General features: G+C 38.7%; 1 protein-coding gene across 2 annotated transcripts in view; it reads right to left on the reverse strand.

Annotated features, from left to right (window-relative positions):
* Window positions 1-4,646: 4,646 nt before the first annotated feature.
* Window positions 4,647-15,498, reverse strand: part of HEPHL1 (hephaestin like 1) — an 88,883-nt gene continuing 78,031 nt past the window's right edge. Inside the window, exons 16-20 of one of the 2 annotated variants that reach the window (XM_036859213.1) lie at window positions 12,269-12,491; window positions 10,808-10,947; window positions 6,038-6,200; window positions 5,518-5,589; window positions 4,647-5,419 (exon numbers count right to left, since the gene is read on the reverse strand). In XM_036859213.1, coding sequence (XP_036715108.1) covers window positions 5,220-5,419; window positions 5,518-5,589; window positions 6,038-6,200; window positions 10,808-10,947; window positions 12,269-12,491 — 798 coding nt within the window. In that variant the 3' untranslated portion in view covers window positions 4,647-5,219. Of the gene's footprint in view, window positions 5,423-5,517; window positions 5,590-6,037; window positions 6,201-10,807; window positions 10,948-12,268; window positions 12,492-15,498 lie in introns of both variants that reach the window. The other variant, XM_036859212.1, reaches the window with a different exon arrangement.

A 15,498-nucleotide genomic window follows, 5' to 3' on the forward strand; every position in this document is an offset into this window, starting at 1 on the left:
AGGGCCCCGGCCGGCGCTGGGCGGGGCTGTCCCCATTACCTCAGCCACGGCGGCAACGTGACCGTATTAACAAGGTAGCACCGAGCCTATCAATAAAGATTATTCTGATTTAAAAAAAAAAAAGAGTGGTGGTTAAGGGAGCCATTTTTCCTACTGCAAAAATCAGATCAACTAATCCAATGTGTGCCAAGTTTCTCTGGCAGGAAATGAGAAAGTAAGAAGGGCCTGGGTTCAACTCCTGGACTGGCCACTTACTTGCTATGTGACCAAGGGTATATCACTGAGAATCTCTAAGTCTCAATGTCCTCATTTGCCAAATAAGGGTAAGACCGCCTACCTCATTGGGTTGTTGTAAGGATTACATGTGATCATATATGTAACAAGTGCCTGCCACATCATGGGCACTTAGATTTTTTATTTTTTAACATCTTTATTGGAGTATAATTGCTTTACATCGTTGTGTTAGTTTCTGCTGTATAACAAAGTGAATCAGCTATACGTATACATATATCCCCATATGCCCTCCCTCTTGCATGCCCCTCCCACCCTCCCTATCCCACCCCTCTAGGTGGTCACAAAGCACGGAGCTGATCTCCCTGTGCTATGCAGCTGCTTCCCACTAGCTATCTATTTTACATTTGGTGGTGTATATATGTCCATGCCACTCTCTCACTTCATCCCAGCTTACCCTTCCTCCTCCCCGGGGCACTTAGCTTTTCATAGCTGTCACTACCAATCTCAGGAGTTTAAGGTGTCACATAAGAGTGTGTATAATGTTGCTTTTTTTAAAAATAGACTTTAATTTTTAGGACAGTTTAAGATTTACAGAAAAATTGAGTAGATGGTACAAGACGCCTGTAGCGGTTTCCCCTATATGGTACATTTGGTACAATTAGCAAACCAATATTGATAAATTAATATTAATTAAAGTCTAGTTTATTCAGATTTCCCTAATTTTTACCTACTATCCTTCTTCTGTTCTAGGATCCCATACAGGATACCATATTATGTTTCGTTGTCTTGTCTCCTTAGCTCCCCTTAGCCGTGAAAGTTTCTTGGGATTTCCTTATTTTTGATGACATTGCTTTTTATAATTATAACGTGCATTTAGGGATTAAATAACACATCCTCCTCCAAATCCTCCCTTCCCCCACTCCTTATCCCAGTGTCAATAGTTAGAAGGCCGAAGCAGCTGTGGGCTTCACAACTATGGTGCCAGAACTCTGTTTTGTCTGTTTGGTATCCTTGACACTTGACATTTGAATATGAGATCTTTTGTGACCAAAATAGTCAAAGTCAAGATAGTTAAGCCCTGTTCTGCCTGTTCTGTTTATATATTCATTTATTCATTCCAGTAATATTTGCTGAGCAACTATTATGTATCTACACTATGGTCTGTGCTGGGGATGCAGCAGTGAGCAAAACAGGTCTGGGGTCCTTGCTTCCACGGAGCCTACATTTCAGTCAAAGAAGCAGACAAAAATCAAACTAACGAGTAAAATGGATATGTCCCGTGATATGTGCTACAAAGGAAAATAATGGAAATTGGAAATAACAGGGGGAGGGGCCCACTTTAGAAAGGGCAGTCTGGGGAGCTCACATCGGAAGTAGGAAAGGCAGGAAAGGGGATGAGGGTGCTGGAGAGAAAGAGCATTCCAGGCACAGAAAGCAGTAGGTGCAAAGGCTCTGAGGCAAGAAGAAACTAGCAGGGCACAGGAGCTGATAAAAGCTGGAGCAGAGAGGAGCCAGAGATAAAGTTGGAGAGGAGGACAGGTTGGGCAGCCAAATCGGTCTGAGTCTTATTGGCGAAGGTAAGGAGTTTGGATATTATTGAAAGTGAAGTGGAAAGACAGTAAAGGAGATTCACCAGGGAAGTGATGTGATCAGATGTGGAAGAACACTGCTGCAGCTGTGTTGACTGTGGCTGGAAGGGACAGGAGTGACAAAGGGAGAGACTGGTTAGGGGACTGCTGCCGTGACCTGCTTGAACAGGATTTGTTGTCTGCAACCCAAGGAGGAACACGTTTTGAATTTATTAGCATAAAGATGGTTTTCAGATCCATGAGGATGAGTGAAATAACCTATGGAGAGGGTGTAACAAATTACCACAAACTTGGTGGCACACGTTTATCCTCTAACGGTTCTGGAAACCTGAAGTCTGAAATCAGTTTCAATGGACTAAAATCAAGGTGCCAGCAGGACAAAGCTCCCTCCAGAGGCTCTAGGGGGGAATGCATTCCCGTGCCTTTCCAGCTTTTAGAGCAGCATTCCTCCATCTCCAAAGCCAGCAGCTCAGCATCTTACTTCAGTTGTCACACAGCCTCCTTCTGTAGTCAAATCTCCCTCTGTCTCTCTCTCATAAGAACACTTGTGATTACATTTAGGGCCAATCTAGGTAATCCAGTATAAACTTCCCATCTCAAGATTTTTAACTTAATCATAGCTACAAAGTCTTTTTGCTATATAAGATAAGATTCACAGGTTCAGGGATTAGGCCATGGCATCTATGGAGATATTATTCAGCCCACCCCGGAGGGCAAAAGGGAGAAGAGGGCCCGGTTCAAGCCCTGGGTCATGCTAACATTTAAGTCAGAGGGAGAAGAAGGAACTAGCAAGAGACTGAGAGGGAATAGCCACTGAGGAAGAAGGAAGCCTGGCAGGTCATGTTGTAGAGCCAAGGAACGAGAGGGTACCTAAAAGGAAGGAGCTGCCAATGGTTACTGAGATGTTAAGTAAAATAAAGATGGGGAGGAAGCCACAGGAAATGGAATCATTTCCATTATGATTATTATGGTTCTTATGGTTTTGATAACAGCAGATTGGGATGCAAAGTCGGGGTGGGGCAGGGCCCTCTGGATGGGAAGCCATTGGAATGGGTGGAGGTATGCATAGGGTGAGGTGATATAGACAGTGTGTGGACAGTACTTTCAGTTCTGCTATCAAGGGCCCAGAGAAACTGGGTTGGAGGAGATTATGGAGTTAAAGACAGTGGCTCTTTGTTTGTTTTCTATTTTTAATGGAGCGTATTGTTGATGACTTCATGCAGGAGGGAAAACTGATAAGTGAGGGAATGGAGTTCTTGGGAAAGCAAGAAGAGATGAGGCCCAGAGTTAAGGGAGAGATTGGCCCTGCTAGGAGCAGGGACACTTCTTCTATTGTAACAGGAGGAAAAGATGTGTGTAAATGTGGTTGATTAGAATGAAGAAATGTGGTACATTTTAGGAAACAATGTTTGGGGAGAGTGTGTTATCTGTAGAGATATATTGTGACTTTGTTTCATTTCTTCTAACAAGTATAACTAGGATAGTTGCTAAATATCTAAAAGATAATTCTCCTGTAACTAGACACCTGCTCCCGGTAAAATAAATTACCTATCAATCACTGTACCTGGGGTAGGGGGTTGAAAAAAAAACATGCAAATAGCCATCTTTATAATATGTGAAACTTTATTAAAAAGAGAAACGGTATAATCAAACTACTTTGTGGTTTCATTTTCATTAGAAAAATAAACTAAGAGAGAAGGAAAAAACTTATAACTAAATAATTTGTTGTCTAGGTGAGTTATAAGTAAGTCATTTATCATGATTATTATTATGAAAATATACAGCCTACACATGTCTGAAAACTGTAGAGCACGTACTACAAAATCACATTATCAGTGGTTAGCAGGCTGGAATTCAAAATCCTTGGGTACCATGTTTGATATGACATTCAAGCAATTTATGAACAGAACTATTAGCATTCGCATCCTGTTTTATGTAAGACTATAGCCTCTATCAAAATACCCGTTTCCTCTCACCAAGATGAAGATGAGAAAATATGAAAGGTCCCTCCACCAGAGTATTTTTTAGGTCCTACTTATTCACCTGGACAGCCAAATGATCCACTGCTAAGGCAGGTGTACTAGTATCACTCATCTGGCAGCAGCATGCGCTAAGGGCAATTTCTCAGTCTAGTAATAAATGTTGCCTTTATCAATCTTACACCTAAAGCTTAGGCATGCATATAGAGAGCATGGATTGCCTCGTAATGGGTTGAGTTTAGTTGTTCAATATTTTATTTTGTATTTGAGACTTGAAAACTGTAATACATATCTCAGAGCTGATTTGTTGGTTTAAAAAATTGCCACCGGGACAATTTTGCCTTTTTTTTTCTCTCCTCTTCCCATCAGAGGTTATGTTTTTAAGAGGCATGGACTCGAGGATTTTGTGAGATCCCTTCTCCTCCCAGCCAGTCAGCTGCATCGACTAATTCTTCCTGCTGTTTTTTCACACGATGAGATTGTCTTTATTTCATAAAAGATGGAGACTGGGAAAGATCCTCCTAACTGAATGAAAAATCAGACTCAAGATTCAAGGTCAGACTTGCCTCCTGCAAAGTCCCCCCCCTCCCCTTAGAAGCTCCCACTAAACTCTCAGGGAGTGTCTTGACTCACAGTGGGAGAACTAGCCTGCTATTTCAGATTCCAGCCCTCCACATTCTGAAATACAAATACAAATTCTCTAGTTGATTTTTGAAAATACAAACATTGCCACAGAAACATCTTGTAAAAATGTGTAACATGAAGTGAGTCGTAAACATTTAAGTATCTCTACAGGTTTGCATAAAAATGGCAGAATTTTAAAAAATGCATATAACTCTGCCTTTTGTAGCAAACAGTGCACAAGCTATTTATATGAAAGAGGAAAAGGCCAGGGGAGCTCGCTAAAGCCTCCAAAAATTTCATTTGGTCAAATTCTATCAGCAGATACTGATTTAGACATTTTCATGAACTCCTTAGAAAGTTATTTTTCCTGGAACCACTAAGGGAAGCATGTTACATAACAACGTTGAAAAATCAGCGCCATCCCAGTTAGATGTCTGAGGCAGTGTAACTCTTTCCCGAAATTGTCCATCTAGAGAATGTGACGGTTTGTTAAGGAAGCACTATCTAATCTAAGAATTATGAAAGACAGAAAACAAAGATATCTTTCAGAGGGTCTTCCCACTTCAGCGAATTCGTTCAGAGAACAGACTGGGTCAGTTTTCTCAGTCATGCCCACTCTTCTTTTTCTCTATTTTATCCTGAGGATTATTCACAGCCCCTTGAAAATAAATAAATAAAAGCAAATTGCTTTGAATGTGTTCCAGAGGATCAGAGCCTGATCCAGGAAACAGTGTCAGACTTCCTTGGTGAACGATACCCTGGTCCATTTTCCCTACTGAGGAAGACCAGCAGGTCACAGAGCATCCGTGGGGAGCGCACAGGACTGGACTTCCTGATATGCCACCCGCTTCCTTGCAGAGTACAGTGTGAGGGAGAGAATCACCGTGACAATCAGAAGGAGGAGTCCGATGATGAAAAGGATGACCAAGGCTGCTTTGGCTCCTCTGGGACCCAGATTCTTGCCGAAGAAGTAGAGCTGCTCCTTGCCAGGTTCTTCTGTGCAAAAGAAAAGTAAGGTGTCAGGCCTCTGCCTTTCCCTGGGGAGTGAATACTGACCATTCACGTGCAGGATTGGGGGAGGGTATCAATACCATTAGAGGGCGCTGTGGCCGGGTGGGACGCTCCTCCACAAGGAGGCTTGGTGGAGTAAGGAATCCCGTTGTCTGGACAAAGAAGACAATTTGATGGTTTATAAACAATAGAAGTAGATTCTTTTCATGACATGAGTTGTTTCAAGAGTTATGTCATTTCACCAACAAAGACTTTATCCCATCAGTATCTGTAAGTCTTTGTTGGATACTCTCTGTGCTACTTCATGCCAGTACACATGCTGTTTGTACCCCATCCACATTGCAAGTTTCTGCTCACCTGTTAAGATTCATCTATGGAACCTTGGCTCATGTCTCCAAACTGTTAATCATTGCCTCCTGCTGCTGTCAATGAACCCTGTACTCTGTACTCTATCTTGGCATATGTCATATTCTATTATGGTTAAATGTCTGTCTCTCTTACTTGACTCTGAGCTCCTTGGGGGCTCTCATGCCTCCTATTTTCAGGGTCTACAGGAAGCCTGGTGCTATCTAAGCCAGCATCACTGACAGATAACAGTACCGATGTTTCGAAGGACTGTGTAGGTTGTCTCCATGCCAGCATGGATGTGGTCAGATACATGACAATGTAATAACCATGTCCCTGGGTGATCCGCAAACAGTTCAATGGTTTGGAATGTCCCGGGAAAGAGGTCATATACATCTTCTCGGTAAGATTTATCTATCTGCGGAAAGAAGGGAATAATAAAGATAAGAGCAGAAATCAATAAAATCAAGAATAGGAACATCATAAAGATAAATCAAAGAAACCAAAAGCTGGTTCTTTGAACAGATCGATAAAATTGTTAAACCCTGTGGAAGCCAGCTTGTGATGGCCCCCAAGGATGCCTGCCTCCTGATACTCATAACCTTTGTAGTCCCCGCCTGCATTGTCTGAGGGTTGGTCCTTGAAAGCAGTAGCATATGGCAGAAGTCATGGCATTCTACTTCCAAGAGTCTTAGACCCTCTCTCTCACTCTCTCCCCTTGGATCATTCACTCTGGGGAAAGCCAGCTCCCATGTCATACCCACATGGTGAGGAACTGAAGCCTCTGGCCAACAGTCCTATGAGTGAGCTTGGAAGTGGATCATCCAGCCTCAGTCAAACCTGATGACTGTAGTTTCAGCTGACATCTTGACTGTAGCCTGATGAGAGATGCTGATTCAGAACCAACTAACTAAACTATTTCCAGCCTAACCCAGAGAAATTGTGAGATAATAAGAGTGAGTTGTTTTAGGCCACTATGTTTTGGGGTGATGTGTTATGCAGCAGTAGATAACTAATACAAACCTCTAGACAAACTGACCAAGAAAAAATTAAAAAAACACAAATTACAAATATCAGAGATGAAAGAGGAGATATCATTAAGACTTTATAAACATTAAAAAGGATAATAAAGGAATGTTATGAACAACTGTTTTGTCCATGAATTCTACAGCTTAGATGGTATGGACAAGTTGCTTAAGATGAAAACTACCAAAGTTCACTCAAGAAGGAATGGATGACCTGAATAGATTATCTATTCAGGTTAGATCTATTCAGGTTATCTGTTAAAGAAACTGAAATTATATCTATTAAAGAAACTGAAATTGTATTAAGACCTTCCAACAGATTAAACTCCAGGTCCAGATTGCTTCATTGGCAAATTCTACCAAACATTTAGAGAAAAAAATAATACCATTTCTAAACGAACTCTTCCAGAAAACAGAAGAGGACAGAACACTCCCAACTCATTTTATGAGGCCAGCATTAGCCCAATTCTAAAACCACACAAATAATTTACAAGAGAAGAAAGCCACAACCGATATTCTTTATGAACGTATATGCAAAAATCCTTAACAAAACACTAGCAAACTAAATCCAGCAATATATAAAAAAGGATAGTGCATCATGACAAAGTAAGGTTTACCGGGGAATGAAAAGCTGGTTCAACATTTGAAAATCAGTCAATGTAATTCACCAATAGACTAAAGAAAGAAAAATATGATCATCGCAATAGATGCAGAAGAAATAGGATTTAACATCTGTTCATGATTAAAACCCTCAGCAAACCGAGAATAGAAGGAAACTTCCTCAACCTGGTAATGGGGTCTACAAAAACCTACAGCTCACTTTATATGCAATGGTGAGTGACTGAATGCTTTCCCCCTAAGATTAAGAATAAGGCAGGGATCTTTACTTTTGCCACTAATATTCAACATTTTACTGGAGATCCTGACTAGTGCAATAACACCAAAAAGGAGGGGTGGTGGTGCATACAGATTGAAAATAAAGAAATAAAACCATCTCTATTCACAGACAACATGATTTGCCATGTAGGAACCCCCGCCCCCCCCCCCAAAAAAAACTGTCTACAAAAAGAAAATCTACAAAAGCTACTAGAATTTGTTCAGCAAAGTTGCAGGATACAAGGTCAATTATACAAAAATCAGTTATATTTCTATATACTGGCATGACAATTAGAAATTGAAATATAAAGAATACTATTTACACTATCACCAAAACCCATGATATTGGTAATAAACTAACAAAATATATACAAGATCTGTGTGATGACAACTACAAAATGAAAAAAATCAAAGAAGTTCTAAATAAATAGAGATATGCCATGTTTGTGGATTGGAAGTCTCAATATTGTTAAGATATCAATTCTCCCCAAATCAGTGTACAGATTCAATGCAATCTCAATCAAAATCCCAGCACAATTTTAAAAGCTGATTCTAAAATTTATATGGCAAAGATCTAGAATAGCTCAAACAATCACCATCTGATTTCAAGACTTTTTATTACACTAAAGCAATCAAGACAGTGTGGCATTTAAGAAAGGACAGGCATATAAATCAATGTAATAGAACAGAGAGCCCAGAAATAACCCACATGTATATGATCAATATGATTTTGACACAGAGGGAGAAAGGATAGTCTTTTTGCTGAAAGGTGATGGAAGAATTGGACGTCTAGGGACTTCCCTGGTGGTCCAGTGGTTAAGACTCCATGCTTCCAATGCAGGGGGCATGGGTTTGATCCCTGCTTGGGGAACTAAGATCCCACATGCCATTGTGCAGAAAAAAAAAAAAAAAGAAAGAAAGAAAGAAAGAAAGAAAAAAAAGAAAACTTGGATGTCTCTATGCAAAAAATAAACCTTGAACCACATATAAAAATTAATTTAAGATGGACCAGAGACCTAAATATAAAACCTAAAACCATAAAACTTCTAGAAGAAAATCTTTGTGACCTGGAGTTAAACAAAGATTTCTTAGACATGACACCAAAAGCATGATCCATGAAAGAAAAAAATGATAATTTGGACTATATCAAAATTAAGAATTTCTGCTCTTTGATAGATAATGTTAAGGGAATGAAAAGATAAGCCACAGACTGGAGCAAATATTTACAGATCATATAGATAGAAAGGATTTGTATCCAGAATATATACAGCCCTCAAATTCAACAATAAGGAAACAAACAATCCAATTTAAAAATGGGCATAAAATGTGGACATCTCACCAAAGATTTACAGATGGCAGATGGTAGAAAAGATAATCAGTATCATAGCCATTAGGAAAATTCAAATAAAAAACGAGATACCAGAATATACTTAAATGGATGGCTAAGAAAAAATAAAGCAAGAATGGAAGATACCAAGTGCTGATGTGGATGTAGTTGTGGTCAAGTGGTACTCTCATATATTTCTGGTAGGCGTGCAAAATGTACTGCCTCTGTGGAAAACAGTTTGGCAGTTTTCATAAAGTTAAGCATATACTTACCACATCGCCTAGCAATCCAACCCCTAGATATTTTCTCAAGGAAAATGAAAACTTATGTTCCCACAAAAGCATGTACACAAAGGTTTATAATGACTTTATTTTTAATAACCCCAAACTAGAAACAACCCAAATGTCCCTCAGTGGGGGAACGGATAAACAAACTGCAATACATCCATACAATGGAATATTGCTCAAAGATCGAGTGGAACAAACTGCCGTTACAGCAAGGTGGATGCAATTCAGATGCCGATACAAAATGAAACAAGCCAGATTCATAATGCTACAGACTGTATGATTTCATTTGTATGACATTTCAGAAAAGGCAAAACTATGGAGACAAAAAATAGTTCAGTGGTTGCCAGGGGTTAAACATAGGGAAGTAGATGACTCTAGAGGGTGTAAAGGGGACATTTTAGGGGGTTGATGGAGGTGTTCCATATTTTGATTAGTGTTGGTTACACCACTGTATGTGTTTATCACAACAGAACTGTATACTAAATAGCGTGCATTTTACTCAGTGTAAATTATAGCTTAATTTAAAATATTTATGTATGTATATAAAATAATTTGTATATGTATGTAAAATAATTGTATAATTTTATAAGTTTTACTAAATTTTATTTTTTTTTAATATAATTTTTAAAATGCAGATTGAAAAAGCCAAGTTCTGAAAAGCAGCATAGCCATTTAATATGTGAAACTAAAATCATTGTAGGTTAGTACTTGGTATCTTAAACTGTGTTGAATGAATATACAGAGGGGAGAGGATATTAGATGTTTCATTAGTTGCTGTTCATTCCTGTATAATTGGAAAAGGAGCAGTGCAGGTTTTCCCTGCAGATTAGATGTGATTATTCTTTTCTATTCTACTTCCTTGTAGACTGCACAGCTCTTGAGATGGCAGACTATTTGGACCTTATCCCTGAGATTCTGATTCATCAGGTCTGGGGTGAGGCCTGGCAATCTGCTTCTTAAACGGCTCCCCAGGTGGTTCGGCACAGCCAGCACCATCCATAGGGTGCAGCTTGATGCTCAAAAGGCAGAAAGCCACACATGGTCCAGCCCAGCCCACTAGGGCAAAAGTCAAGGTAAAATTTTGGGCCCAAGCCAAAGCTTGAAATATCTCCTTTACTAGAGAGGACTATTCTGTTGGCTAATCACATAGAAAAGAAATGGAAAAAGGGAAGGGAAAGAGAAAAGAGAAAAAAAAAAAAAAAGAGGAAAAGGGACAAAATACTATGGGTACTTTCATATACGATACTCCAGAGTGGTCAGAATTATCCCCATATAACTGATGAGAAAACTCATCTGAAGCTCAGAGGTTTTTTTTTTTTATTACAAGCATAATAAAATACATATTAAGACATATCTACCAGTGGAAGGACACAGTCATATTTTTCTGTTCCATTCTCTAATATTCACTAACATCCCTCACAAGCCTTATTGCCAAATAACTCTCATTTCACCATGGAAATATATTGAATCTGTTAGTAAGTCTTCCCCAAAACACTTTTCTTATACTTACCTTGAAAAGAAAGCTCTCAGCATGATAATGAATGGTGTGTATGTCGACTTCACTTCCTATTCCTAACAGATACCAGTTTGTCATTGTATTTTCATTCATGATGAGGCCATGGAGATTCCCAAAAATCTTTCCATTAATAGCTAAGAAGGTAAAAAGAGAACAGCCTTTGATTAGTGATGATTACTTAACCTGGTTTTAGAACTGATTCAGGAAGATCTTTAGGTCATCAATATTTTCGTCTGCCTGGTAAACATGTAATAATCTCACTCACACTTGCCAATGTCCCCACCATCTAAGACCCCAAATTCAGAGTACCAAGAAATCCCTATAAAAGAGAGCCAGAAAAAGGAAATAGTAGTTTGTTTTTAAAAGTTATCTCTTGGGTAGCAGTACATGTTGGTTGGAATATGCCAAATAGGCATATTCCCTTTATGGGGTGGATTACCACCTCATGTGTGAGGTCACCAGATTTATACCATTCTACAGTTGAGTGGACAAAAGCCAGAGAATTAAGTTTATATAAATCAAAACTGAAGCAATTAAAAGGTATTTACTTAATACCTGAGAACTAGTTTGGGGCAAGTTCCTAAACCTGGCTGAATCTCCAAAAAAAAGGAAAACTTCACATGGGCTGAGCCCATGATCTAACAATTTACCAAAGCAAGCTCAAGCTGGGCTGACATGGCGAGGACTTTCACTCCTCTGCTTTCTACTAACTTTTTATTCTTTGCATCATGACACAACCAAATGAGTTACATTCATTAAAAAGAGAGAGCCTACTAAGAAACTTTTGGGAGAGGGAGGCAAAATTGTAGGGGAAAGAGTAGCTGAATCAGAGATCAGGCTACTATATTCTAATCAATGTTAGCAATTAACTAGCTTCGTTATCTTGGGGAAGACCTATTTTTTTGCACACTTTTGGCCAAAAGTAGATCTCGGTGAGAGAGGATAGGTATATCAATTAGAACACATTACTTACACTTAAAATAAAGAAGTACCTTAAATTTCAAAGAATTAAATAACATAGACACATTAAAACAGAAATTTGGTGATGGTGTTTCACGTTCCAGAGACAGTTAAACCAGGCCCTCAAATTTGATCAACTAGAAGTTATCCTGTATTCTTATAGAAATATACCAATAAGTGATAATTCATTTCCTAGGAATTACTTTACAGTCTGATAGTTTAGGGATCCCAGCATTCAGAGATACAGCTCGCTAAACAGTTGGTCCAAAACCTCATTGGACCCTGTGGGGAGCCAATCAATGGCTTGGCTGGTTCCCTCTGAAGGAAAGCTTTAGAGGACTTTCTTCAGTCCAGGTGCCCCTGGGAATAAAGAAGGGCTCAGAGAGGGAGGCTGGGACCTTGCACAGATTTCTATGAGCTTATCTCAACAAGAGGGAGGCTGGGACCTTCCACAGATTTCTATGAGCTTGTCTCCTTTTTAAACCTCTGATATACCATGCATTTTGTTGCTCTCCTCAAAATCATCAGAGGGTTTAAAATCTCGTGGATCTTTATTAAGATACTTCTTAATATTGTCATCCAGATACCAGGATTCATTCTCATTAAATACCAAAAACAAGAGAACAAATTCATAGTCAATGTCGCTTCTTCTTCCCTTTTCATTCAACACTCCTTCCCTGCATGTAATCAGAGGGCCCATCAAACCACTATAGGTATCCTGAAAGAAAAATAAACTGAATTAGAAGAGCCTTTGAATAATTTAATAACACTGATTAATTGCTTGTAAGAAAGTCATTGTAAAAATACTAAAAGACTATTGACCAAGGAATAAGTACTAAGAAATCCTGAAGAATAGGGTGATCTTTGTGAAAATTTAGGACTATTTCTAAAAATTTTCTAAGAGTGAGCTTTTTGAGGGCTGAGGCTGTGTCCTTCACTCATAGCTGAGTCTCCAGAGCAGAGCCCAGTGTCTACTACATAGAAGGGGTTAAATAAATATTTGTTGAATAAACGAATGCTTATTTCTATTTTCCTGTGTGCTTTTCAAGTGAGACTGTATTTTTTTATAGAAGTGTAGTTGATTTACAATGTTGTGTTAGTTTCAGGTGTACAGCACAGTGATTCAGTTATGCATATATACATATATATAAATATATAATATTCTTTTTCAGATTTTTTCCATTATCGAATATTACACGATGTTGAATATAGTTCTCTGTGTTATACAGTAGGTCCTTGTTTATCTATTTTATATGTAGTGTGTATCTGTTAATCCCAAACTCCTAATTTATCCCCCACCCCCGCTTTCCCCTTTGGTAACCATAAGTTTGTTTGCTATGTCTGTGAGTCTATTTCTGTTTTGTAAATATGTTCATTTGTATCATTTTTTTAGATTCCACATATAAGTGATATCATATGACATTTGTCTTTGTCTTTCTGGCTTACTTCACTTAGTATGATCATCTCTAGTTCCATCCATGTTGCTGCAAATGATGTTATTTCATTCTTTTTAATTACTGAGTAATATTCCATTTGTGTGTGTGTGTGTGTGTGTGTGTGTGTGTGTGTGTGTGTGTGTGTATAGCACATCTTCTTTATCCATTCATCTGTTGATAGACATTTTGGTTGCTTCCATTTCTTGGCTATTGTAAATAGTGCTGCTGTGAACACTGGGATGCATGTATCTTTTTGAATTAGAGTTTTCATCTTTTCTGGATATATACCCAGTAGTGGGATTGCTGGATCATATGGTAACTGTATTTTTAGTTTTTTAAGGAACCTCCATACTGTTCTCCATAGTGGCTGCACCAATTCACATTCCCACCAACAGTGTGTGAGGGTTCCCTTTTCTCCACACCCTCTCCAGCGTTTATTATTTGTAGACTTTTTGATGATGGCCATTTTGACTGGTGTGAGGTGAAACCCAAGTGAGACTGTATTTATAGGTATATACAGACGCTTATATTCCACGTCCTATGGGTAAAAGTTAGCTGGATGATTTAGGAATTAATATGAGCCCATGGATGACTTCCATGTCGAGTTGTTCAGCCCTGAGCTTTCTTTTGATGGAAAACTCCCACATTTTCAACTGCCTATTAGCTATTCTACCTGGATGTGACTCTTGCAACAATTCAATCTGCTAAGCATTTCTAAAAGGAATTTTAGTATTTCCCTCAAACCATTTCCTTCTCCTGAATTCTCTATTTCTGCTAAAAGCACTATGATATTCCTTGTCATTTAGTCCAGGAAACTTGATTTCAATGTTTACTTCCTCCTTCTTCCTCACTCCATCCCATCTCATTTGCTATCAAATCTTACATTTCTTTTCCCTTCACAATGCCTCTCCATTCTGTGACTTCCTTTCCATTCTATCTGCCATCCTTCTAGTGTAGGATATTAACACCTCACCCTGGACTAGAAATTGGCTCCTCTCTGGTCTCTGCTCTCCGCACCTCCAGCGCATCCTGTTGACAACCATCAGGTTAATGTCATCACTCCCATATCTAGAGGTCTTCAGTGACTTTCCAGTGATGGTCCTACTGAATAAAAGACTAATCCTCGACAGGTCCTGAAGCCCCTCATGTGCTCTCCCAGTGGACTTTTCTAGCTTATGCTCCCTTGCTGCTTTCCTTTTCTACCCTAGATGATAGCCACACGGGACTCTCAACATTTCCCAAACACACCTTCTACTTCCCTATTTTCAGCTTGACTCATGATGTTCTCTCTTCCTAGACTCTCTTCCCAATGCCTCCTCTATAGCCCTGCACTCATATAAAACTCACCAGATTCAGAGTTGTAATATCATTACGGGTGTGCACACATATTATTTTCCCCGAACATGATAAGTTCCTTCAAGACAAGAATATTTGCAGCCCTCATAGTACTTGGTGGGGTCATTTGTGCATCACAAGGGCTCAATAAATATTTGTTGGGATGCACAAAGGAATCAACAAATAAATGTGGGTTTCCCATAATTCTAATATGTAATTTTTTTTTTCAAGTGTCTGGTATGTTTCTCCTGAACTCTTGCGCTCTCCAATACAACTCAAGGACATTAATGCAGCCATCTAATATTTAAAATGAAGGCTAAGATAATCCCTCACTTTTTAAAATAATGGGCAATGTTTACATTTTATATCAGATATGACCTTAATTTGGACTTCGATTTATGAAGTATAATTCTAGACTAGTTGTTTTATATACACATACCTGACTCAAGTTCAGTATTGAATCTTTGCCTTTAATTTCTAAGTAAAGTTACCCTATTTATCATTCAAATATTTTGTAGTTTCAGTTACTAAGTTTACTTGGAGTGTGTTTTCTTTCCTGAGCCCTTTTTCACACATCAAAAACCATGGTATAAATTAAATTAAAATATATATTTATTTTATGGTTATCTATTTTCCATATCCACTCTTGCTTCAAACTACCTTGTAAGTTCTAAATTTGGTAATTGAAACATTGAGATTTTATTTTTTCCCCTATACTTTAGATCAAGTGTCGGCAAACTTTGTTTTTGTAAAGCACCAGATAGCAAGTATTTTTTACTGTGTGACCCATACCATTTCCATCACAACTACTCAACTTCATCATCAATAATGCAAACAAACAGTCATGGCCATAGTTTGAGACCCCTGCTCTAAACCAATACATCTCTTCACATATACCCACCACAGTTGTGATAACTTGAATAGTCAGCTTAAAGCCATATCACTTTGAGCATT

This window comes from Balaenoptera musculus, chromosome 8 (assembly GCF_009873245.2).
Source record: "Balaenoptera musculus isolate JJ_BM4_2016_0621 chromosome 8, mBalMus1.pri.v3, whole genome shotgun sequence".
In the NCBI taxonomy this organism is placed as follows: Eukaryota; Metazoa; Chordata; class Mammalia; order Artiodactyla; family Balaenopteridae; genus Balaenoptera; species Balaenoptera musculus.